Source organism: Parambassis ranga, chromosome 9 (assembly GCF_900634625.1).
Source record: "Parambassis ranga chromosome 9, fParRan2.1, whole genome shotgun sequence".
Lineage (NCBI taxonomy): Eukaryota > Metazoa > Chordata > Actinopteri > Ambassidae > Parambassis > Parambassis ranga.
The window spans coordinates 16,201,909-16,228,032 of NC_041030.1; the positions used below are offsets into that span (position 1 = coordinate 16,201,909).

Consider the following 26,124-nt stretch of genomic DNA (forward strand, 5'->3'; position numbering starts at 1 on the left):
TTATCCATCCATCAATTCTTTTATCCTGCTTCATCCCAGTTGTGATTGGACAGTTTGCACATGTATCGCAGAACCAGAATCCAGCTATATAGGTTATAGTGGCAGATTAGTTACAGTTAAACCTTAAAGTCTCCAAAAATTGTACGTGTCTCTAACTACCTAATTAATTCACTCTGTTTTGGGAAATGTTGCACAAGTGATTTGGAATTTTCATCTGCTAAAAAGTGAGCATATATCACGTGTGAACCCCAACCCACTCAAATATTTTACACAGCTTTGTTAGCACCAGTGAAAACAAAGTGCACAGACCCAGAGTCAGCCCTGCACGCCTCTGCTGTCTGCTTAACACACTATAAATAGAAGTCCCGCTTTCATTTGTGCACTGAAACCTGTCTGACTGCACTCTGACTCCCAGAGTGCAGCATGAAACTTCCTAATTGCTTTCATGAAGACTGCTTGGAACTTGGAACTTTTACGTGCAAAACGCATAAAGCTGCATCATTTCCCACACATTAAAGGATCAAAAGTTTTTACCAAAAAGTCCACACTGTCAGCAGAAAATTTGTGTTTACCTCAGCAGTCAACATGTGCAGCACAGGAGTTATCACATGTACATCTGGGCATTCCGTACTTCCCTGTACTGAACATATCCGCTTCTAACACAACATATATAAGGCTGCTGCTGCTGCTCTTGTAAATCAACTTCCCCAGCAGCCCTATAGGACAGTTCTGTAGAAGTTAATCTCGGTCAGTGACTGAAGCAAAATGTCCAGCACGGGATTTTTAACAAACCTTTGCTTGTTTTTTACCTGCTGCTTCTGTTGCAGCAAAGCCATGCCGACTGAACTCAGGCAGGAGGCTATGAATGACAGACCTGTGATCGGTGAGTACAGTCTTTCTCTTAGAGGTGCTACACATGTTTAAAATATAGCGGGCAAATGGCAGCTTCTCCACCCCTCTGCTTTTTATTTTACAGGTGTTTTAACTCAGATAGTGACGGATGAAGTCTTGAAACCATTTGGGAACACTTTCATACCTGCATCCTATGTGAAATATGTGGAGTCTGGAGGCAGCAGAGTGATGCCGATCAGGTGAGAATCTGCTCAGATTTCACTGCTGGGTTTTGTTGGACAGTGTTTTGGAGCTATTGAAGGACGGTTCACACTTCTCACCGCTTGATTTTCTCTGGTTTACACAGATTGACTCTCACCACAGCTGAGTATGAAAACATCTTCAAGAAAATAAACGGGTGAGCTCTCAGTATATGTGACTGTGAATGTGTTGGATTTATATGTTAAGAAGATAATAATGACATTTTCTGTTTTCTGTGTTTGGGTGTTTTAGTCTGCTTTTGATCGGAGGAGCTGCTGATTTGGAGACTTCAGATTTTGCAAGAGTGGCGAAGATTTTTTACAGACTCGCTCTGGCGGTTTGTACGGTTCAGCATTGTTGTCATTGTTCCTCTCCCATTCTGTGTGTGTGTATAAACATCAGTCCTGCACACGGTTATTAGAGTTAAACTTAAGCTTTAGACACAAGGAAACATTTACTGAAATCACACTGTGTAAACAATAATGTTTTTAGATTGTCAACACAACATGCGTAAAGTGTTGTGTTTGAGATGTTTACACTGCAAATTATTACATATTAAAAATAAAGCTATACCTGAAACTATAAATCTGAACTGGAATGAGGAAGCAAACTTCAAAACTACCTGAAACTCAACTGAAAGAAAAGAAATCATTAAAAAATGGATGGAAAATAAAAACTATAATTACTGCTCCCATTCAGCTATTAGTTTTGTTTTTATTAGTTTAATAATCTGATAAATTATAATATATGGTTATGTGTTAAAATACCAAACATTCAACTGCTTTTCTTTGCCATAAACTGAGCGAGATTTTGTCCTCATGTGTTTCAGGCCAACGATGCTGGGGACTACTTTCCCATCTGGGGCACCTGTATGGGCATGCAGCTGCTCACGGTGCTGGTGGCTGGTAAAAACCTGCTGTCAAACACCACAGCCGAGAACATAGCTTTGCCCCTCAACTTAACCACAGGTGCTCACCTCGGTGCTGATGTGAATCACACGTTTTTCAGTAACTATGGTTTTGTCCATGCAGTTCCTAGAAAACATGCATGCATGGACCGAGTCACAACACTTGGTGTCAGTAGAGGCAGCGCTGTGCCCTCTCACTGAGCCGTCTCTGTGCATTCATCTGACCATGATGCTATTGTTTGGCTGGGCTGACCTCTCTTTGGCCTACAGAAGCCCACTCCAGCAGGATGTTCAAAGATTTCCCTGATGAGCTGATGAAAGCTTTGACCCAAGAACCGCTGACTGGCAATTTTCACCACTACGGAGTGACAGTAAAGGTACAACATACATCTGCTGTGTTTCACTTCCTCTGATGCGGTTTTATTTGTCATTACTGTGCTGAGAAATACAATCCCACTCTGACATTTGATTATTTCAACATCAAGAAATAGATCAGGAAACATTTGGCATGTAAGTGCTTGGTGGGTCCCAAAAACACAAGTTTACAGGGCGGAAGTTGATTAATGAAGTTTTTAGCTCTCAGCTGCATATTCCTAAATTCATTTATATTTAATAAAATTAACATTCTGTACTACTGCACAGTGTTTTTGTCTCATGCTCTCTAGATAATAATAACATTTACTGAGAAATCTTCAGAAGAAATCCAGCTAAGTTACCATAGCAATGATTCCCAAATAGAGAGTTCGAGTAATAACCTCTGACTTCTTGCAGAACTTCCACGAAAATGAGAAGCTGCACAGTTTCTTTTCCCTCCTGTCTACAAACACTGCAGAGAATGGAGCACACTTTGTCTCCACCATAGAAGGTTTAAACATTACTTTTTTTAAAATAACTTGATGAACTACAAATCCTCGCTGTGTTTTTACAGAATTTGTATGCACTCATTTGTTACTCAGGTAAAAGATATCCGTTCTATGGGGTGCAGTGGCACCCAGAGGTGAATCGATTCCAGTGGAACACAGAGCTGAACTTCCCTCACTCCCCTCACGCAGTTCACATATCATCACTGCTGTCGGAATTCTTCATCAATGAAGGTAACATTGATCATATTAACTCCTGGTACTGATCATGTTTTAATGACATGCATCTTATCTGACTTCTGCTTTGTTTAGGACGCAGGAGTTTACATCAGTTTGAAGATCCTGAAGAGGAGGCTTCATCACTGATTTACAACTGCACCCCGGTCTACGCCGGAAACTTCACAGGATATGAGCAGCTCTATTTTTTCTGAGATCTTTGTGTGTGTCACTGTCTGCACAGCCCCCCCCTCCCACACACACACACACACACACACACACACACACACACACCCCAAAAAAAGAAACAAACAAAACTTTTTGGCTGTTAAATGTTGTGACATAAATGTGTTTGGAGTCTACTTTGATTTTTCCAGAAATGTCCATTTAAGTCCAATGAACAATAAATAATAAATGAATCTGATAAATCATTGGTTTCATAAGTGAGAAACATCATGTCATTTAATACATTTCTATTTCCCGGAAAAAAAATTTTTTCTTTTTTTCCCGGAAAACATCTCTCATTCATGTTGGCATTCATTTATTTCTGACCATGGAAACTCAATACACTCATCATATCTGCAATGTCAAAGACGGACCTTCATTCTCAGATAACGTGTCCATTCATTCTTTGCTTCGCACCCCTGCAGGGGGTGGGCAGATGATTTTTGCCCAGGCCCCTCTTTAGGAGGATGTATGGCTCTGTACAGAGTCATTAAAATCCTGACCAAGGCCTTTATTAATTAGCTTGTGACACATGATAAACCGGAGCTGATGAACAGGCAGTCCTCTCGTCACAGCGCACGCACAGGCGCACTGGTGATTGGTCTCGGCGCACATCAGTTGCGCCTTCGCGGGGCGGGAGCAGGAAAACCGAGCCAGTGCTCTAGTTTCCCCTCTTACACAGATGCTGCTGCTGCTGCTGCTGGGTCACTGTCATGCCGTCTATTAATAATAACAGAGTCAAAACAGCCACAGCAGGAAGGAGCAGCAGCAGGAGGGGGGGTCCACATCACCGTTCTTGCTTCTTGCTTTATTTGAGTCAAAACCTCGCTCCAACTTCCGACACAGTCGCCTTTTTATCCATTTTGTGTAGCCCTGTCGGTCTTTTACGTCCTCCTTTCAGATGCTATTGTCTCGCTCACCTTTAACACTGCTGGCAGTCACGGACTCCTCCACTTCTGTGCGCTTTGCTGCGGTCATCCATCCACACGGGCGGCTGCGACTTGTTGGTAAACACGAATCGGATCCCGCCGGCAAGGACTCCCTCTGGTGCATTGATGCACCCGTTTCAGTGGTGTAACGGTGAGCAGTCATTTTGTGTTATGAGAGCAGTGTTTTGTTTTTTAGGCCTCTGTCACATCATGTGTTGTTTCTGTGGGATGACAGAACACAGTCAGTCCAGTGTTTCTCAAACTAGAAGAAAAAAGACATTTGGTTGGACTTTATACTCCACAAAACAAAAGCACTCACAGTGATGATGCTGCCATTTGCTTTAGTAGTTCATTCAGATGTCATTGATGTTTTTATTTGAGATAGATATGCTGATTTCTATTATAATATGGGGTTTTATGGGAATATGTCTGCACAGGAACAATAACCTTTGTTACTTCTAACTGCCATTTCAGAGAGAGAGTTTATCGATTAGTCTGCTGAAACTCAGGAGTTTGATCATTTTCCATGACCTAATGTTTCATGTTTCCTTACATTTAACTGAGAAACTGAATCTTTTATTTTCTTTTATAACATTAGAGCACACTAATCATCTTTGGACTGGTAGCCAAACTACCAACTTCTGATCACTACTGTTAATAATTGTGGCTAAAATGAGGGTTAACGGTGCAACTTAAAGTTAAATTTGAGTTACAACGATTATCTTAATGTCAATAAAATGTTTTTATTGATAGGTCTCCTTGGTCAATAGACTCTTATTTTCATCTTAAGTAATTCCATTTGAGAGCCACACAAGGCCGATCCTTGTTCTCTCCATCTATCACTTGTCCTCTCTGGGTAATCTTGTGTACTGACTCTGTCTTCAGTTTGTCTCACAGACACCCTCCTCAGCAATTATAAATTCAAAGGTGAAAAGTCTACAACAACTTCTCTGTCTTGCTTTGTGTGTCCTGAGGACAGAATCGCTCATTGTCCCTGTGAGACCTATAGTGAGGATGATGGATTGGTGCTCTTTTCTTCTTCTTCTTCCTCTGAGTTTGCCTGTTTGAATGCAGTAGCCTTCTTGGTGGACTGTTGGTGGTGTTCAGACAAGAACAATAACTCCCTTTGTGCTGCTTAACTCCCCTGCTATTCATAGGGGAAACAGTACACACACACACACACTGTATCAAAGAGTGTCATTCTGCTGGAAAAATGAAGCAGTATCAGGCAGCAACAGCTCTGTGTGTCAGTGCATCTGTGATCATGTCAGTGTCGATGTGTGACACATGTAACTCTTTTATGCGTGTGATTGGAGGTGGTTTGGGTCCAACCTACTTTCTTTATACACAGCAGCAGCCATGCAGGCAGCAAGGCCAGCCTGTGAGTGTTTCCCCCTCCATGTGAAGTGCTGAATATTTGATGGGAAGTTCTGTCTTTAGTGCAAGCAGAAGCTGCAGCAGAGGCAGCTTTGTGTGAAGGCGGGCATATATAGGACAAAACCCCACCAGGCATCTCGTAGGAGCTGTCAGGGAAACTATAGTCGAGGTATTTTACAGCTCCATCAAATCACTGAGGGACTTCCCCGCCTTTTCAGCATCGGAATCTGTCTGACTCAGATTTTTATATGTCTTCAAAAAATGAGAACTTTCGCTATAGCTAGCTGCATCTGCTACTCTCAGCGCCATGGCAACGGGGTGCCTCACGAGAGCATCAAGATATAGGTCAGCGGTCATGCCAGGCTCCACCCAAAGCAAAATATCACATATAGCTGTCTGATTTCCATGCATGCTGAAGGTGGAGGAGGGGGTGAATGTGAGCTCACGTCCTTACAGACAGTCGTGACATGACGGCCCAAACACATACACTTTGAATACAAATGACCCAGATTTGGAGTCTGTGGCAGCTTCACAGGTGATTTGTGCCATCAGCTGTGCAGTGACATGAATACAGGAGCAGACGCGCCCCCCCCCCCTCTCTCTCCGGCTGAATGTGTGCACCTCTTTGTCTGCAGATGATCTTTGTGAGGCAGCTTGTTTGACACACGGCCTGGACAGTGATGTCATTTCCTCAGAGATATTCTGGTAACAGAGAGGCTCTAATGTGTTTACAGTTAATGCATATGCTACAGCTATTATGTTGGTTTAAACAGTTGACTATATTTGGATTGCACCAGTGTAGATTAAGACAGGAAATGGTCTGAAGAGAACACTTTTATCAAAAGTCTATTTAAAGAGAGCTGTATTAAGGGAAGTCTTTTCAGGAAACTGCACTTAAGTATCAATGGTCATTATGCAGAAAATTGACCTTTGAGGCTCACGTGTTATAATAAAACAGTATAACACTTAACTTCATGTGTTTGATGTGAAAGCAGTCAAATATGTGCACACTTTGGCAGGTTTGGTTCAAACAAAACAAGCTCGGGTCTGTTTCTGCAGTTCATTTGAACAAATGAGAGCTCTGCCATGCAAATGCTGGTGGAGGTGGGGTTTCCAAGCTGAAAAAAGAACACTGCACCAACCATCAAAAAAAAATGATGTGTCACAAATACAGTTTTGAAGTCACCCCTTGCAGAAGTGATAAAAATTGCAGATCACCCCTGTAGCCTCTAGGTGCTGGCTCTAAAAGCCAGTCAATCCCCATAGACTCCCATGTTAAAATGGCCAAATTTAAAGCAGAAATAAACAAGTTTACAGCCTATTACAAAAACTGTTTATTGAGGAATGTATTTTTTTGTGGGTGTATTTTTATTATAATTCACTCTTTTTAATTTTATGGGCTTAACATTATACATAATTGAGTGAGCGACTGCCTTTAGCAGGTCACCGCTGACTGTGTTTGAGTTTAGGCGGAGTGTGACAAAGGCAGAAGCTTCATCCATATTTATATGCATGTTTTCATCACCAGAAAACATGTGTTTATGCTGCTACACGCCCTCCTTTGGTTGTGTGAGTAGCTGCATGTAAAGTCTGACAGTTGGAACTGGTGGAGAAGCTTGTTGCAGACAGAAGACGTAACATGTATAATGTTGTGAAAATGTAGGCCCTGATCTTCTCCCTGAACCTGGACAAGATGTTTGGGTGTTTAACAAAAATCACAGGATGCACATCCACCCAAGCAACCACATGTATGACTAAAGTTTACAGCAAGAATACAGCACTTGTTGCTGGCCTTTTTCAGACTGTTTCAGGTGAAATACAAAAGAAGCAATGCAGTAAAACCTCATTATTCTTTGCACTTTGTGCTACTGTCAGTGTTTTATTCACGCACTCGTGTTGTTGACGGCGTTGTTGGCTGAGGACTGGCCTCAGGCTTCAGTGTCGCCTCTCGTTGAGTAAGGCGGCGGGACTTCAGCCTGCAGGCAGCGAACAAGCCTTGAATAATGGAGAACCGCAACTTGTTTAGTATGAGTGGAACCAGGAGGCGGGAAGTATTGATCCTCTCATACTGCAGTCTCCACTGGGAGGAGGGAGAAGTGTCAGATAGAAATGTCAATGTGTTACTTTAGCTACAGGGGTGACTGGAAATACCAGGATTGATTAAAAAAACTGTGCTGAAAGAAAACAATAGTTATCACAGAGGAAGGCAGCTGGTAAAGGTCTGCATCCATCTAACTTTTAATCCATCCATCCATGTATCTCGCCCGTCCATCCATCCTTTACACAGGTGGCAGGTAAACACAGACAGACACCTACAGTCCGTTCAGAGGAGAAGCAGTGGGTGGTGAAGCTTTTAACTCTGCAGTTTTTTTTATTGTTGCAATAAGCTTGTTGCTATGTGGCTCAGAAGACCAAGAGTCTGGAGCTCTGTTATAAACAATACACAATCTGATTTCACTGATTACCACCTTGTCTCTGGGTGAAAGCGCACTAATCAGTGGCTGCTGCAATGTTTGAAGTGAAAACTCTCTCTTCGCCCTTCGTGCTGTTCTCGTTATAATCTGAACAGGCTCGTATGTATCTGCAGACTGTGATGACTCTTGCTCTGATTTGCTATCACTCACTGGGTTAGCGTGACCTTGATCTCACAAAGCCCTCTCTCACATGCAGATACTGACTTCTTATTACTCACACAGACGCACAAAGAACAACTATCTGGATCCAAATATTCCTCAGCTCTTGTTTCTCATTGAATCTTTGAATCCTTGAATTTTATTTGTGCAAGAGTAGCTGTAATATGCAGAAACTGTACGAGGATGTTACTAACAACCATCTGCTACAACTCTTGAAGCAAATTATTCTTAGTAGTAGTGGTAGTAGTATTTTATTGAGCAAAAACATATATATAACAATTTCACTTCCTGTTTAAAACATCATTTCCTGCTATGTCAAGTCAGCAGGTGCATTGGAGGTTTTTGGCTTGATGCTGCAGCCCAGGGTTACCTGATGCTCTGTATTGCTTTAATTTCTGTGCAGGGTTCTTCTCTGGATGATTGGAGGACTTACAGTTCCACATTTAATAATCGAGAATTGTATGTAAACCCCAATATAAAGACACACAACATCAGATATTGTACCTCACTGCAGTTGGCTCTAATGTCATGCCACATTTGTTCTCCCTCCTCTGTTCCTCTGGCCTTGACTGCAGACAGCGCTGCCAGAGTGGTGATCTATTTCATGGTTAAACAAACACAAACACAGAAGCATAGCGTCAAAGCAAGAAAGGATGGGAAAAGGAGGGCACATTTAATGGGAATACCATCTGTTCATCCAAAAGCACCTAGTTAAAGGCCTGAGTGCTGCATCTGTGCTGTAGTCTCACTGTCTCTGTGTTTTATATGGGTGAGTCACCTGCCAGTGCAAAAATACACATATTCTAAAATTGGTTTGAGATTCCTTGAAGCCTTTTTTATATAATTTTGCACTCAAGAAGTCTAATGAACTAGATTTCATCTGACATTATGATGATGTTATTATGATGTTACGTGTTTTTTCACCTGAGAATGAGTTCGGACTGATGCTGACACCAACACTTGCCTTCAGTGAACAGGCCATGTGATTAGGAGGCGTGGCTTCAGGGTGAGCTCTGAGAGAAGGAGGCGTGTGTGTAATTTTACAAATCATGCTGTTTCTTACTGAGATTCAGTCATGTTGCTCGAAAATTAAATAAATACATTTTTCCATCTGTCTTTGTTTAGGGTGCTTCTGTGGTCTGGGACTGGTTTACTCCAACAAGTCGTGCACCATGCCGCCCATCACCTTCCAGGACCTGCCTCTCAATATCTACATGGTCATCTTCGGGACAGGCATCTTTGTCTTCATCCTGAGCCTCATCTTCTGCTGTTACTTCATCAGGTGAGGGGAAACAGACACATGGAGTCTGGGAATGTGTGGGGAAGAAACAATTTGAAGGTGTTTCAAGGAGAAGGTTTGCTTCTCACATTTTTCACCTCAAACCAGTCCAGAATTAATCTAAAATCTAGATTCTAGACCATTTTCCAAGGTGATCTAAGTGACCCACAATTTGATGATACGCTGAATGAATGAATTTTACTTGCACATCCACACTTATTCCAGCAGCTCAGGGAATTTGTCACAGTTATGTTATGTTGTAAGTTATAATTTGTTGAAAATTTGTCTAGTAAATGGCCCACAAAAATAATCACACATCACACTCTGGGGGACATAATTGTCTCCAACAAAGTCCACAGGTCAGCTTTCCTGGACCTACACTGACCTTTCAATCACTAAAAATCTCCCCAGTAGGGACATTATGTCTTTGTGCAGGTGAGACACACAGCGAGGGAAGGAAAGGAGGTTAAAAACAAAACAAAACAAAAAAACATGAGGAACAGAGTGGCCTCTCCCACTGTTGACTGTGAACTCCCTGATGAGCTGAGGGGACGTTTGTGTCTGAAGGACGGGATATGAGGCAACAGGAAGCCGCCCGTCACAATGTGTGAGGACAGCGCTGAGGAAAACTGCAGAGAAACTCTGCTCAGAATAAACACGGCCTGAATAGCACACAGTGGGAGCACACAACACCATCACAGAGTGTACAAAACCTCATCAGGAAATGCCAACACCTGCAGCAGGGTCTGTGGATGACTCTGCGACTGTATTTAGCAAATTACTTGATATCTCATTATGTGGCGGCCTGTTTTTCTACACATACTGGATAAGATATAAATGTCGATGGCTGCAACACAATCTTTTTACTTAAGTTACAACATAAAAAACGGATTTAAAAAAAGGATTTAAAGTTCAATCTGAACCTTGAAACAAAATAATTTCACTATAAAAAGCAGTTCTGGAATTTATTTGTTGTGTTGTGTTAAGTGAATCAAACTTGTCAGACATCATGTCTAATTTTGGAGTTGTGTTTCCACTGTTCTAAATTAAGATCAATGCATGTTTTGATATCTGAGAAGACATTTAGTACACTGGTGGGATAATTGGAAAGTGGAGTGACTGGTGACTGACTGATGGTTGCAGTGTTGATTAGTGTTTGTGTCCTGGGTTTAACACTTAACTGACCGTCAGCTCTGTCAGAAACGTCTCGGCTCTCCTATCCCTGCTCGACTCTGTGACTCATGACCAGTGACTCACTTCCTTTGGCTCCATTAACATGCTGAAGGTGGCTCCCAGGGTAGGAAGTGTGATTGTGAATTTGTTTATAGGCCGAGTGATTCATCAGATGAATGCTGAGTGATGAATGTCACTCTCTGTTGGGGGCATGTTTCCTATTATCTTTCTCAGACATGCTCTCTCGTCATTCTGCTCGTCACATTTTTACGGTAGGGTGACTTAAAAATCTCTGTTCATCTTTCATTTAAACAAATGCAGATACACTGCTCAAACAAATAAAGGGAACACTTAAACAACACAATGTAACTCCAAGTCAGCCTGTCCAGTTAGGAAGCAACACTGATTGTGAATCAATATCAGCTGCTGTTGTGCAAATGGAACAGACAACAGGTAGAAATGAGAGGCATCATCAGTTATCATCCTATAAAGGAGAGGTTCTGCAGGTGCTGACCACAGACCATTTCTCTGTTCTTATCCCTTCTACCTGACGTTTTGCTCATTTTTGCATTTTATCAGTGCTCTCACCCCTAGAGGTAGCATGAGGCGGTGTCTACAACCCACACAAGTTGCTCAGGTAGTGCAGCTCATCCAGGATGGCACATCAATGCGAGCTGTGGCAAGAAGGTTTGCTGTGTCTGTCAGCACAGTGTCCAGAGCATGGAGGAGATACCAGGAGACAGGCCAGTACACCAGGAGATGTGGAGGGGGGGGCGTAGGAGGGCAACAACCCAGCAGCAGGACCGCTACCTCCTCCTTTGTGCAAGGAGGAACAGGAGAAGCACTGCCAGAGCCCTGCAACATGACCTCCAGCAGGCCACTAATATGCATGTTTTTTCTCAAACTGTCAGAAACAGACTCCATGAGGGTGGTATGAGGGCCTGACGTCCACAAGAGGGGCTTGTGCTTACAGCTTAACACCGTGCAGGGTGATTGGCCTTTGCCAGACAACACCAAGATTGGCAGATTGCTAGGCCTCATGTGGCTGAAGTGTGTCAGCAGTTCCTGCATGATGAAGGCATTGATGCTATGGACTGGCTTGGCCGTTCCCCAGACCTGAATCCAATCCAGCACATCTGGGACATCATGTCTCGTTCCATCCACCAACACCATGTTGTACCACAGACTGTCCAGGAGCTGGTTCATGCTTTAAGATAGAGGTCATACAGGCACGTGGAGGCCACACACACTACTGAGCCCCATTCTGACTTGTTTTGAGGAACTTCCACTCAAGTTGGATCAGCCTGTAATGTGATTTTCGACTTTCATTTTGAGTATGCTTCTAAATCCAGACCTCCGTGGGTTAATAATTTTGATTTACATTGATAATTTTTATGTTATTTTGTTCCACTATGTAATGAATGAAGATTTTCAACTGGAATATTTCATTCATTGAGATCTAGGAGGTGTTATTTTAGTGTTCCCTTTATTTTTTTTGAGCAGTTTATATGTCGGTGCACACATTAATAATAGCATATCTTTACTTACACCCTTTTGAGTTTATATCCAGTAACAGAGCAGCTTGTCAAACCCATGCCGCGTAGGGCGCCAGCTGGTGGTGTTCTTAGGCAGGCGATACAAACATCATGAGTGATCTTTGAGAAATTGCTGTAATGCTCAAATATCAAAGGCTCTTTTTTAAAGCTTAGGACAGACGTTCATTAGAAACCAGGAACGTGGCTGCATCCAAGCTTTTTAGTATGATGACAAACCGTCAAGCTGGAGAACAGATGTTATTTCGCCTGCTGACGATTGGAGTGTAGGGGAACATGAAATGGATGAACTGAGCTGTAAAGCAGCAGAGAGGACAGACTGAAGGTCATCTGCTAAAAACTGCAACCTTGAACAGTTAATGTGTAGAAATTCAACATTCATGACACAGATAAGGGATGTAAAACAACACAAGCGATAGCTGTTGATTATAAGGTAATAAGTTTAGAGGGGGAGGAGGGGGGTGGGGGGTTCCCTCTGTAGGAACTCTAACTGGGTCTTTTTCACTACGCTTATCCCGGCTTCTGCTTTTGTTTTCACCATCCTCTGGGAGCTTAATCTCACTGCGCCTCAGGAGGCAGAGCTAAATCAAGTTACAACAAAGACAATACCAGTAACTAAACCACCATTTCATTTTATAAAATTTGTGCTGCTGTCGCCTTTTCAGTCATTCACTTCTTCCCAGTTTGTACAACACAATGGAAACCAAGGCTGGAAGGAAACTCCAGGTTGCAGGTCATTCATTCAAGTTCCTGTAGCCAAATTGAGCTATAAATACAGATATTTTAGTATTTTGAATAGTCACAACTCACAAGTTCCTTGTTATTGTCTTTATTATCTGCCAGTTGTTAGTCTATTACTTGACAGTAAATACTTAAACATCCTTAGTGTAACTGTAATTTCCCAGAGCACAGCATACTGTGAAAATGTCAAAGAAATTCAGTATATCACAGAGATATGTATTTGTGAAAGATACTGACAGAATGTTACACACGTTGATAAATTACATCCAAAAATCCCCAAAGTACACCCCCACTAAAGGGCTAAAAATATTTTAGCATATTACAAGCATGCAGAATATAAAAATTCTGTTGTCAAAGCCAACTTTATTGTCAATACTGCCACACGTGCAGGACATACACGAGGTCGATGCTGTTTCTCTTTGACCCACAGTGTGCAAAACAAGACACAAACAGAACTTATCAATGTAATTAGCACTCCAATAATCAACATGGCCAAAGATACTAATATGTACCACCAGTGTTGGGGAGTAACGGATTACAGCTAAAGCTAAAGTTTTTGGTTCATGTCGGCAAACTAGACAGAAAGCTGCAGCTGCGGGCGACAGAGAGCACAGTGCAGCCGGACTGATGGGGGTCAGAGTCTGAGGCTGAGGATGAAGCGCTGCGTGCTTAATGCTCCTCAGTCATGATGCCAATACACTGTTAGCGTCACTTATACATGGTAAAATGAGTCTGTTTTATGTACGGATTTATTTTTTGTGTCTAAAATGACTTTGGGTTACGTTGTTTAAAAAATATGTTATTCTGACATTACGTTCTATTTCTCTAAATAGAATAACTAATAACACTGAATGCAGTCAGCTGGAATAATCTGGACATTTTCTATTGAATGTTTCATAGCGTCCTTTGTAGTAAGCAGGGGCTGATTGTTGCACTCTATCACTTAAAATGCAATGCATTCAGTAAGTATTCCAAGTATTCAGAATATGTTACTCAGATTGAATAATGTAAAGGAATACATTACAAATGACGTTTTAGGGCATGTAATCTGTATTCTGTAACTAAATACTTTTTAAAAGTATTCTACCACTGTGTAGTTGTGGCTAATACAGTTGACCACAGAATCATCTTGTATTCGAACATAGTATTAAGTATAATAGAGGACACATAATCTTTCTTTTAGTCTATTTCTTGCACAGTAGCTTTAGTGAAACACTGAAACCTCTGCCGTGCCTCCCTTTCACCCACTTCACATCATTCTCCAGGCATGGGAAACCTCTACACATGTAAAACGTGTATCCTCACATTGTTCACATGGAAGATTGTTAGCGGCAATCAGTGTAAACAATAAACCAAATGACAAAAACAACGAATAACTGACATTTCCTGACTTTAAGCAGTGCCTCACTGAGGTTTTTTGATTTTAGGATGACTTGATCACAAGTAAAAATCCACCTCTCATCTCAGATGCTGTAGTTTCGGGCTCTATTAGAGACAGTGATAGACGTTTGGGTCTAAGTTTAGTTGTGTTAAAAACAGGAGGCCAAAAATAACCTGCCTATGCAGACACAGCTCGCCAAGTGATAAAGATCTGCTCTCCATTGTTGGTAGTCGGGGGTGGTGCAGGGATTCAAAGAGGCAACATACTCATTAGCCGTGTTTGTGTGCGCGCGGGTGTGTTTGTGTGTGTGTTAGCATTTCGCTTGTAGTTACATGATTGCTTGCGTGGGGAACAATGTGTTTGTGTGTGTGTGTAGTATTTGTGTGGCTGCTGTGTTTGAAAGGACAGTTGATTATTAAAGTAAAACCTGTAATTATGCAGCTTCAGTTACACACAGTACCACAATTAAACTGCACACATCTAAGATATAGAGTCCAACAGCCTGCTGTTAAAGTCAGATTAGAGTAAGTAGAGACACATTTATCACTTAATGACCAATAAGAGTGGCAGAAAGTACAAATACAGTAATTCTGTGCTCATTCTGTTACATTATAGTGTTGTAGTTTTTGTCAAGCATTCACACACCACACGCTCCACTGTTCATCCTCTCATGTATGACTCCAACTCGCTGATGCTCTCTGAAATACGTTTGGCCCCACACTTAGTCTGACAGCTATTAATCACTGTGAACATAACACATAAAGTTTCAGAACTGTAACTTAAAATCAGTGGTGGAATGTAACTAAGTATTTGTACTTTGTTACTGTACTTAAATCAATTTTTATGTATTTATACTTAAGTAAAAATAATAGTGCATACTTTATACTTTTACTCCATTACATTTTGCAGCTAGTATCTGTACCACTACATTTCTGCAGTGTTTGTAGTTACAGTGCTGGACTGATGTGAGGTCAGACTCTGCATGGAGGTGGTGTCACGCTGCCAGCTGTGTTTCTATAATGAGCCTCAGTCATGATGCCGGCGCTCCGGCTCAGTTAGCTAACTAGTTAGCTACTGTCTGCTAACACAGATCCATCCATTAATGTCTGATTAACATGAATCATAACATAAATCTACAGCAGGAATACTGACACAGTAAAAATGGCGAATGCCTGTTTTTTATTAGCAGCCTCTCTGTTCACTTGATGCCCACAGCCTGCCTCATGACACACAGACCTGTCCATAGCTGGTTCTGTACTGGAAATGTAAATTAACTACACATTGTCCATTTTAATTTTAAGATGATTTCTTTAATTATTTTAACCTGTTCATATATCCTTTGCAATGGAAATCAAATATATGTATTCGGTGTGTGAGTACTTTTACTTTTAATACTTTAAGTACATTTAAAAGTAAGTACTTAAGACTTTTACTTAAGTAGGTTTGTTGATGTAGCACTTCTACTTTTACTTGAGTATATATATATATTGTTGGGTAATTGTACTCTTACTTAAGTACCAAGCTTCAGAACTTCCTCCGCCACTGCCTAAAATAAGTGAATAAATAAGCAATAAAACTTCTCAGTCATGTCCAGATTTTATTGTTGTAGATGTTTACTGCTGGTCACATCATGGAAAATACTGTTTATAATCAGCACATGAATCCTTAACATTTATGTGAACCTAATCTGCTGAATTAAAGGTAACAGAAGCTGTTTGTTGATGTGTTTCTCTGTTAATCCACAGCAAACTACGACACCAAGCTCAGAGTGAGCGGTTTGGATACAGAGAGGTGAGACAGGAGCAACATATTTGTGTTTCTCATTACAAAATATCTCTTTAAAAACAGTGTTTTGTATGTTTCCTGCAGGTAGTTTTAAAAGGAGATCCAAAGAAGTTGAGTCTTCACGGGGTAAGAGTGAGATTTGCTTATTCTGTTCATATAATCCGCATTCAACTGTTGTTGACTCATGATAATTTCATCTAATGATTGTCCTCTGTCACTCACACAGCAGACGTGCGCCGTGTGTTTGGAGGACTTTAAAGTGAAAGATGAGCTGGGAGTGTTGCCATGCCAACATGCTTTCCACAGGAAGTGAGTGGAACACAGTGCAGTCTTTCTTCATGCTTATTTGCCACCTGCCTGAGCTTGTTGACATGAAAACGGTCACTTTAAAGTTAAGACGGTGCTGCAGGCTCAACGCTCCTGACAGCTCGTTCATCATTCATTCATGTCATCTTGCTGTGTACTCCTGTTCCTGATCAGAGCCGAGGGGTCACAGCTACAGTTTATCCCAGCAGGCGGAGCTAGTCCTTCAGATCTTGCAGGGGAAGGGAAGCTGATGTTTTCAGGTGTCTAAAATTAGAGTACCGTGTTCCTTAAACATCTTTTCACTTGATCAACATTCAAGATTTCAGTTCAACATTTTGGGAAACACATGAAAACACATGAAGTGAAGTTAAAGAGGCAGCTCAGAAATGAGATGGTGCCCCCATAGCTACAGAACTAAATAAGATAAGATAAGATAAGATAAAACTTTATTAATCCCGAAGGAAATTCTTGTGCCAGAGGTATCAAGTTGCATTACATGCAGTTAAGTACAGAGTATAAGAGTATAAGTGTCACTATAATCCAAAAATAAGAGTACAGTACGCAGTATGAGCACAATATATGATACATGGATACAATATGGAGATGTAAGGTGCTAAGTAAGCATAAATATAGACTATATATATAGATATATTATATAGATATAAGTGGAGGGAATGACAGTGATGCCTGACATGATTATCTAGCGCTTCTCCCTACAGAAAGGGGAGGAGTTATACAGTCTGATGGCCACTGGCAGGAAGGACCTCCTGTGGCGTTCTGTGCTGCTCCTCGGTAGTCTCAGTCTACCGCTGAATGTGCTCCTGTAGGACAGCAGTGTGTCGTGCAGGGGGTGAGACGTGTTGTTACGAATACTGAGGAGTTTCCTCAGTATCCTCCTCTCTGTCACCTCCACCACAGACTCCAGCTCCACTCCCAATACCGAGCCAGCCTTCCTAATGAGCTTGTTGAGTCTGTTGGTGTCGGCCGTCTTCATCCTGCTGCCCCAGCACACTACAGCGTAGAAGATGACGCTGGAGACCACCGAGTGGTAAAACATCTGCAGCATGGTCTGGCAGACGTTAAAGGACCTGAGTCTCCTCAGTAGATACAGGCGACTCTGTCCCTTCCTGTATATTGCCTCTGCATTTGTGGACCAGTCCAGTTTGTGGTCAATGTGGACACCCAGGTATTTGTAGCTGTCCACAATGTCCACGTTGGTACCCTTGATGCTGACCGGGTTTGGGAGTGTCTGGTGCTTCCTGAAGTCCACCACCAGCTCTCTTGTCTTTGTGACATTCAGCTGCAGGTGGTTCTGTCTGCACCACTCCACAAAGCTGTCCACCACACTCATATACTCCGCCTCCCGACCTCTGCTGGTGCAGCCCACAATGGCAGAGTCATCCGAGAACTTCTGCAGGTGGCAGGACTGTGAGCAGTGTCTGAAGTCCGATGTATAGAGTGTGAACAGGAATGGAGACAGTACCGTGCCCTGGGGTGCCCCCGTGCTGCTCACTATCGTGTCCGAGACGGTGTTCCTCAGCCTCACAAATTGTGGTCGACCTGTAAGATAGTTAGTGATCCAGGTGACCAGTGGGGTCTCTACCTGCATGTCCAGGAGCTTCCTATTCAAAAGGATGCTGGAAGCAGTCTAAATTTTATTTCCACTATTGATAAAAGCATCCAGTTCACACAGTCCCCAGGGTTAGGCTTTGAAGACCTGAAGAAATTCTGTGAGATTCTGTCCAGAGCTAACACGATCAACTGAAAACATCATCTGTACAAAACCCAAACTGTCAAAACTGCCACATTGTGGGTTTGCAGGAGACACTGTTTGGCGACTGTTTCTTGTCTTGGACACATTTTCTTCCTGTCATTGTGTCATAACAGAAAATAACAACAACAACCTGTTGCTGCAAAATCGCTTCTTAGCATCACACTTAAATTTGTGACTCTCACTTACTCATGCATGCAAGTGTTTTATTTTATTCTGAGAAAAAAAGTAGTAGGAGGTATTGTGATTTTTAAGTTGCTAATTTTGAATAACTGTTCCACTTGGGCTTTTCTTCTCATTTCTCTCCCACGCAGGTGTCTGGTGAAGTGGCTGGAGGTGCGCTGCGTCTGTCCCATGTGTAACAAACCCATTGCTGGTCCTCCTGAGCAGCACCACAGCATAGGGACTCTGCTGGATGAACTGGTGTAACCTCTCAAACTCCCTCCTAGCCTGGGGTGGGACGCTGGCGCCCAGCCAGACTAGCTAGTTAATAACCGACATGAAGGCAGAGGAGTAGGGGGACACACACACCGTTTTGCCGTTAAAACACAACAAAGCACCAATGTAATAACACTAAGTTGGGGTAACCTAGTTACCACCCAGAAAAAAAGACTCTGAAGGATGCTGTTGCCTGGCAACAAACTCTGTGATGGCAACACGACACCTTGTGGTGTCTCAGAGATTATCTTCATCCACCCACACATCACTCCACCACTCTTCTTTCAAGATCCCCCTCTCCACCTTCTCCTTCCTCACATCTTCTCCTGCTGCCTCGAGTGAGGTTAACGGCACCACTGAAGTGGAGGAGACAGTTTTTTTTTTCCTATTCACAGTGATGTGGACAAATGAGGGTTGACGGATGACAGTGTTCGGGAGGCAGCTCTGATTCCCTCTGAGGATGTAGGAGTGTGTCTCTGAGTGTTGTGTGTCATGGTGGGCATGGGCATGAAATAATATCTGTATTGGACGAGAGAATGACGCCAGAGGAGAACACCTTTTTATATGCTTTCTGACAGGAAGTTCTGAGTCGAATTTGAGGCTAATTTATTATGTTTTCTCTTCACCATCAAACAGTGGACAGAAAGGCGGCTTCACACTTCATCGATATGACCTATAATATAATTAAACTACTCAGGCTTTTGTGCCTGTGTTAAAAGTGATTCAGACCAAGTGATCATTTTCTGAATCCATTCTGGTGCCCACGTATAATGCTGTTCTACATAATGTACATGGTCCAGTTTCCACTGAGGTGTTTTAGTGTTTAGACATGTTTTTGTGTTGATCCAGATAGAAGGAACTGACACGTCCTTCCTCTCACCGTAACAAATATGTGAAAGATTTCTTTTCTTTTTTTTGGATATTACTCTTTGAATACACAAAATGTCTGGATGGAGCACAGCAGGTCCTTTGTTTCCAGGTGTGGTGAAGCAGCCGTGCAGGCCCTCAGTGTTGTTCTGTGAGTTCATCTGGGAAGCAACTAAAATCTCTCTTTTATACACAGCACCTCTGTGGCATTAATGCAGGTGCTTCTGTTTTACATTCCTAAGTCATATGGGTTGTTGTTTGTTTATGTGTGTGTGTGATCCTAAAAGCAAAACACTGCCTCAATTGAGCACAAAACTCACAAAGCACACTGTCCAGATACAGCAGGCACCTGCACTTGTAATTAAAATGTCCATGTGCCAAGAAAAGAAAAAAAAATTAGCAAGATAAATTCTGATTCTGGCCACATTCCACATTTTTGTAATACAACAGATGTAAATAACTTGAAACATAAATAAATACAGTTGTCTGTTTGCTCAGCCTCTTGCTTCTTCCCACAGCCATGTGTATGGCGCCACCATCAGGTGGAATAATGCATCAAAATGGTTCTACAGGTGCAGCAGCCCCAGTGAGACAGTTTTAAGAAGAGCAAAACTATTAAACAAACAATATCCTTAGCTTGCATGAACAGGTTTAATATCACACACGTGAAGGGATTTATTCATTTTCCTTTTCAGGAATAATATAGAGACTAAAATCAAAACTTATAAGGCATAAAAACAAGATAAAAACAAAACAAAAACCATTAAAACAAACAAAAAACAAGATAAAAATGATGAGTGATGCATAGTTTTCTTGACATTGGCAATAAATACACAAACTCTTTCTGCCCAACTGCTAAAAACAAACAATGCTTTTTCCCTGTAATAGGCTAGATAAGAAAAAATATGAATATTGCACCAAGCCTCTAAGTCCCGTTTTCTCCGTGCCCTTTGACTTGAATTTTAAGTATTCTATAATGATGTAAATTTCAGACACACAATTTAAAATATTAATAATGATGATGAATAATTGATTACTGTACAGTAAACGCACTCATGGAAACAAATTTAAGCCTTAAAGGAGCTGAAGCTCCAGAGTCGACACCCGAATGAAAACAAGAACCAGCTGTATGGCGCCCTCATTAAATGTGCAGGACCCTGTGCTATTGGTGGGGTCTGACGGGTACCTAGCTATTTCCCCACGACAGATTGCAGGTGGCAGAGTATCGAAGTCTGAAGGGCATTCCTTACTCCATTCACCTTCTAATTAGACTTAAGGGCAGAGTATAGGGGGAGCCTCGGAGGGCCTGAAAGGGAATTCAGGATGAAGGCAGATGGTGTGAGATCTTATAGGGATGGTAGAAAGTGAGAGAGATGGAAACAGGAAGGGGAAGGGAGGGGAGAGGAGAGGAGGGAGGTACTGGGGAAAGGTGGAGACTGAGAGGCGAAAGGAAGGGAATCAGTAGTGGAGTTTACTCCTGTGAGACCACTTCATTATTCTCTGTAAGTCATTTACTGGAAAACATGGACGGTGGACATCAAATCATGACATTTCTTTGAGATGTACAGCAGCCGGTGAGTTTACTTTTTCATCCTTCATGTCTTTAATAAAGGATTTAAAAATGTATATCTTGAATTACAGCATTAAAAGTGTGAACTGTGGTCGCGTTTGCCATGTCAGCATGCAACAGCCCTAAAATCTGATGACAGTCATTTAACTTAAGGTGCTGACAGCTGGATCAAATGAGCAACAAGAAAAGAAGGGTAAATATCACGAGTGCTGTCTGCTGTAGCAGAGGAAACATTTCATCAGTAATATGTAATATTTTTAATTAAATTACTGGATTAAATTATACTTTTTTTAAAAAGTCAACAATGTGTGAAGTCATGCATACATGCATCATCCAGCACACACACACACACACACACTGCTCGGGTGGAAACATAAGCAAGTCTTTCATGAAATCAGCCTCTACCTGAGCTATAAAGAGTCAACTGTGCAGTGAATAAACTGATTATGGCTACACACACAGGGTGGAGAGACACACAGTGAAATGCTTGTTTCTGTCACCTTCCACCGTCAGCGTCGTGGCACTCAGAGTGAGTGTAAGGTCAGGTTGTTTCTCTTTCTGTGCGTTTTACAGCAGCCAAACCAAACTCGAGCAGCAGCCCAGCAGGATGAGGCGGCACGTGCTGGTAGTGAAGTGAGCTGCTGTAAAACACATCAGGACATAATTCAGTAGGTTACTTATCAAGCTGTCACCTGTTTTGTTTTAATCATTTCATCCTTTATAAAGTTGTTTACAGGTCCTTCATTAGATCTGTCTATTAATGTTTTTACAGTCATGCTCACAACGTAGTTTTTACGGTGTCTGCAGACCTTTTGCTTGTTTAGTCTGCACTTGGAACAAGACATTCTTTTTTGAGTTGTCCAGGTTGCACAGCTCTTATTGCAAACTGTATGAACAGTGTACCAACCTGATTGTGAGTCTTCTGATCAGAGAACATGAAATCCCAAATTCCTGGATGTCCAGGTACTAATTCAAAAAAGAGTGAAAACTGTTGATAATTTTTTCTAATGCATGCATAAGGCCAAAACTTCAACAAATAACACTACTATATTTGATGTTTAATGCTGCTGTAGCCAACTACAGACTGTACCCTCTAGTATCCTCAGGTCAACAAATGTCCTGAAACTAAAACAATTAGGGAAAGAATCTTTCTTTCTGTTATATAAATGAATGGTCATGAGTACTCAAAGCTGAAAACATCTTTAAAATGTATATTTTTTTGTCATTGTAGGGAGTTATATCGTGCTGGAGATCATCACATTTGTCCAAACGAAATGAATGTTTCCTGTTAAGATGCTGAATGACAAGGACAGTGTGGGAAAGCAGGATTTGAACAGCCACATATTTTAACCTATATTTAAGGGGCAATGAGTTCCTCATTTTTTTGTTGGTGCATCTGCACATGACAGTGACTCATATTAAGTGCTTGCGCCATGTTCAAACGGTGGCTGCTGGCGCTGCTGGCTCGTGTCGGGCTCATTGTTCTGGGCCTCGGCTGCTGCTTGCTGCTGTTTTACCTCCTGGCTTGTAGACCCGCATCTCACAGCAGCAGCCAGCAGTCAGTGCTGTGGTCCGGTGGTGCCGCCAGTAAGGAGGGATACATGGCCTTGTTGCAGGAGAGGGAGGACTCTCACAAGCATTACATCAACAGCCTGACAAAGCAGATAGCCCAGCTGAAGGAGGCTCTCCAGGAGAGGACGCAGCAGCTGCAGGAGTCCCTGGATAAGGCTAAAAGTAAAGGGATTCTGCCTCAGGGCCTGGAGAGCCTGCACAAGATCCCGACACAGTCTGACCTGAAGGTAGGCTAGTGCAAGTGCAGAATTCACAAAACAAATGTAGTGTGAGATTATAGATGTAGTAGTAAATGCTACATCATGTTCTCCAGGAGTTCTTCCGCTCCCAGCTGAACCAGGCGGAGGTGAACTCAGGCGTGCAGCTGCCCAGTGAATATGCACTGATCCCCTTTGACACGTTCACCCTGCAGAGGTGAGTTGGACAGTAGAGCTGCCTGGACTTCAGGAGCAATGTTAAATCTTACCTGATGCTCTTCATAGAGTTGGAGTTTCTCCTGTCATGTCACTCAGGGTGTACCAGCTGGAGACGGGGCTGACGAAGCACCCAGCAGAGAGGCCTGCGAGGAAAGACCGCAGAGATGAGCTGATAACCACTGTGGAAACAGCTCTGCACGTCCTGAATGGACCTCAGCTGCACGCAGAGAACATCAGGCGGAGGCGCACATACTCTCCTTCAGACTTCATACAGGGTGAGATCTGACTTGGTCACAGTTGGTAAACTTCAAGAGAAGCTTGCTTTGCTGGCCTGTGTGTCAACATGAAAACATTAGGTGAAGTAGCTTTGCTGAATGTCACAGGAATGACACGCACAGAGCGGAACAGAGGAAGCGTGTATGAGCTGGTCTTCAAAGGAGCCGGGCTGCAGGACTTAACACAACTCGTCCTCTTCAGGCCGTTCGGCCCTGTGACGAAGGTGAAGAGTGAGAGTGTGAACACGCGCAGCATGATCATCAACATCATCGTTCCTCTCTCTAAGAGGGTGGACACCTTCAGGCAGTTCATCTACAACTTCAGGTATCACCAGCAACACAGGAATGAGCTCAGATCACATTAAGCTGCTTGAAGACTAGATTTTAAAGGCTCACCTCACTCACACACACTGTGTGTGTGTTTGCTTCAGACAGGTGTGCATCCAGCAGGATGGCAGAGTTCATCTCACTGTGGTCCACTTTGGTCGAGATCAGATAGACCAGGTGAAAGCAGTGCTGGACCAGACAACCAGGTAACAGTCTGGCTGGAGTTTAAAACCTGTTGTCCTCTCCAAACTTTTTCTGTCCTGATGTCAGAACAAATGCTCAGAACAAAAAGTTCTAGCATCAGAAAATCACACAAAGAAGAGTTACAACCCTTGTTGCATTGGAGATCGTGTAATTTTGAGTCTTAATGTTGCTTGGTTTCACTTATTTAAAGGAGCATTACCCATTAAACACTGGCTTCTTCTTTCCCTCAGAGAGACTCACTTCAGGAGTTTCACCTTGATCCAGCTGAACGAGGAGTTTTCTCGTGGTCGGGGCTTAGAGGTGGGCGCCAGGGCTTGGAGGCGGAGCCATAACGTTCTGTTGTTCTTCTGTGACGTTGACATCCACTTTACTGCAGACTTCTTAACTTCCTGTCGCCTCAACGCGGAGCCTGGTGAGAGACCCGGTCACTGGCGTGAATGCTGCATTTCTTTTAACCAGTCTCGCCTTATGTGTTTTTCTCTCCGATGTTCAGAAAACCTTTAAAATAAATAAAATTGGTGTGAAAATATCAAAATGTCTGTCTCAAATGTATGAGAATTTATATACACACATATATATACCTGCTCCTGTCTGTTTTTGCAGGTAAGAAAGTTTACTATCCAGTGCTCTTCAGCCTTTACAACCCGGACGTCATCTACAGTAATCAGACAGTCCTGCCCCTCTTCAACAACAGCTGGTGGGAACAGTAATAATGACAAAAAACCTTATCCTGATGTTAAACTGATTTCTGGCTTTGGTTTCAGGTGATAAGGAGAGAGAGTGGATTCTGGAGAGACTTTGGATTTGGCATGACATGTCAATACAGGTCTGATTTCATCAACATAGGTAATCACTGTACATAAATCCCCTGGTTAAGCTGCCATGATGCTTTCACTCCGCCTGTCTCTCACCCTCTGCATCTCCTCTGACAGGTGGATTTGACCGCAACATCAAAGGTTGGGGGTTAGAGGATGTGCATCTGTACAGGAAGTACCTCCACAGTAAGCTGATGGTGATCCGTGCTCCATCGCGCGGCCTCTTCCACCTGTGGCACGAGAAGAGCTGCGCAGACGAGCTTCCTCCAGACAAGTACAAGATGTGCATGCAGACCAAAGCCATGAGTGAGGCCTCGCACAGACAGCTGGGGGAGCTGTTCTTCAAACAAGAGATAGAAGCTCACTTGAACTCCCAGAAACCACAGACCAACAGAGGAGCCTACTGAAGAAAACCAGAGGAATGTTTTGGTTTTTATGGTTATATTAGGCTGACAGAAAAGATCAACACTGATTCAGTCTGAGGGCACAAATATATGCAAGGAACTGATACCAAAACAAATTATGATCAATATTTTTGTGTTAATAAAATGTTGAAAGGCATGATTCATTTGTTTTTTCTTCCACAGTTTCATTGCTGAAATTATGAGACATTTGTACTATAAAAAATACATGTATGCACAAGTGCTGCATGTCGGCATGCTGGTATGATGATCACAATGATGAATTGAAATGTTCACATTATTATTATTATATTATATTATTGTTATTGTTATTATTATTGTTATTGTTATTATAAAACCTAGAAAACAGACTATTTAGTTAGAATATGATAAAACAAAACTCTCATTAATAATCATTCATTTTGTAAGGGTGAGTTAATGTGTACTTTTACTATGCATTTTGGGTATCATTTTTTAAATGTTAAACACAAGTACTTGTGTTTAACATTTACTATATCTACTCCCAGTAAACAGTAAACAATAGTCCTACTATCCAACAACTGTAAAGTCATCATCCTCATTAATGCAATTTTAGAAGATAAAAAGTAAGACTAAAACATGGCAGTCTGACTCAACATTAGACAATAGAGCCATGCTTCATCTGATCGATATGCTGCACTGATCAGCAGAAGAGCGTCTCTGCTATTAATAGTGATGCGGCTGAAACCTCATTACGTCAGCGCTGGAGGGAGGAGCAGCCCTATCGGCAGACGGCTGTCGTAGCGTCACGCAGACACGCGATAGGCCTGAAACTCTCATCCCCTCTTCCGTGTTCTGTGCTACCTTCAAGTACACCTCGGAAATTTAATTGAACGTGTGTTTTCAAAGGCAGAAAAAAACGACACTCCAACGGAAAATACTAGTACTATTTTACACCACTACATTTTTTGACTATACGATTCTGCATAATAACCCTTTTACTTTAATTAATTAAATCGTTTATCTCTAATT

The 26,124-nt window shown here is 42.2% G+C and overlaps 2 protein-coding genes and 1 pseudogene across 5 annotated transcripts; all 3 read left to right on the top strand.

Annotated features, from left to right (window-relative positions):
* The first annotated feature begins 663 nt into the window (after positions 1-663).
* On the top strand, positions 664-3,496 carry LOC114441495 (gamma-glutamyl hydrolase). Of its 2 annotated transcripts, XM_028414455.1 has the most exons (10): positions 664-747; positions 828-883; positions 977-1,091; positions 1,199-1,249; positions 1,345-1,429; positions 1,922-2,060; positions 2,270-2,376; positions 2,771-2,864; positions 2,956-3,093; positions 3,172-3,496. In XM_028414455.1, the coding sequence occupies exons 2-10, from the start codon at positions 835-837 to the stop codon at positions 3,288-3,290; spliced, it is 897 nt and encodes a 298-aa protein (XP_028270256.1). In that variant the 5' UTR covers positions 664-747; positions 828-834; the 3' UTR covers positions 3,291-3,496. The 2 variants fall into 2 exon arrangements, with proteins under 2 accessions (XP_028270256.1, XP_028270255.1); XM_028414454.1 differs by having other exon boundaries at positions 694-883.
* A 491-nt stretch (positions 3,497-3,987) lies between these two features.
* Positions 3,988-20,024, top strand: rnf122 (ring finger protein 122). Of its 3 annotated transcripts, none has more exons than XM_028414941.1 (6): positions 3,988-4,380; positions 9,365-9,521; positions 16,112-16,157; positions 16,236-16,277; positions 16,378-16,460; positions 18,543-20,024. In XM_028414941.1, exons 1-6 carry the CDS (start codon positions 4,356-4,358, stop codon positions 18,655-18,657), a joined length of 468 nt encoding a protein of 155 aa, XP_028270742.1. In that variant the 5' UTR covers positions 3,988-4,355; the 3' UTR covers positions 18,658-20,024. The 3 variants fall into 3 exon arrangements, with proteins under 3 accessions (XP_028270742.1, XP_028270743.1, XP_028270744.1); XM_028414942.1 differs by having other exon boundaries at positions 16,381-16,460; XM_028414943.1 differs by lacking the exon at positions 3,988-4,380 and adding an exon at positions 9,108-9,245.
* A 2,503-nt stretch (positions 20,025-22,527) lies between these two features.
* Positions 22,528-25,276, top strand: LOC114441835 (chondroitin sulfate N-acetylgalactosaminyltransferase 1-like; annotated as a pseudogene).
* The last annotated feature ends 848 nt before the right edge of the window (positions 25,277-26,124 follow it).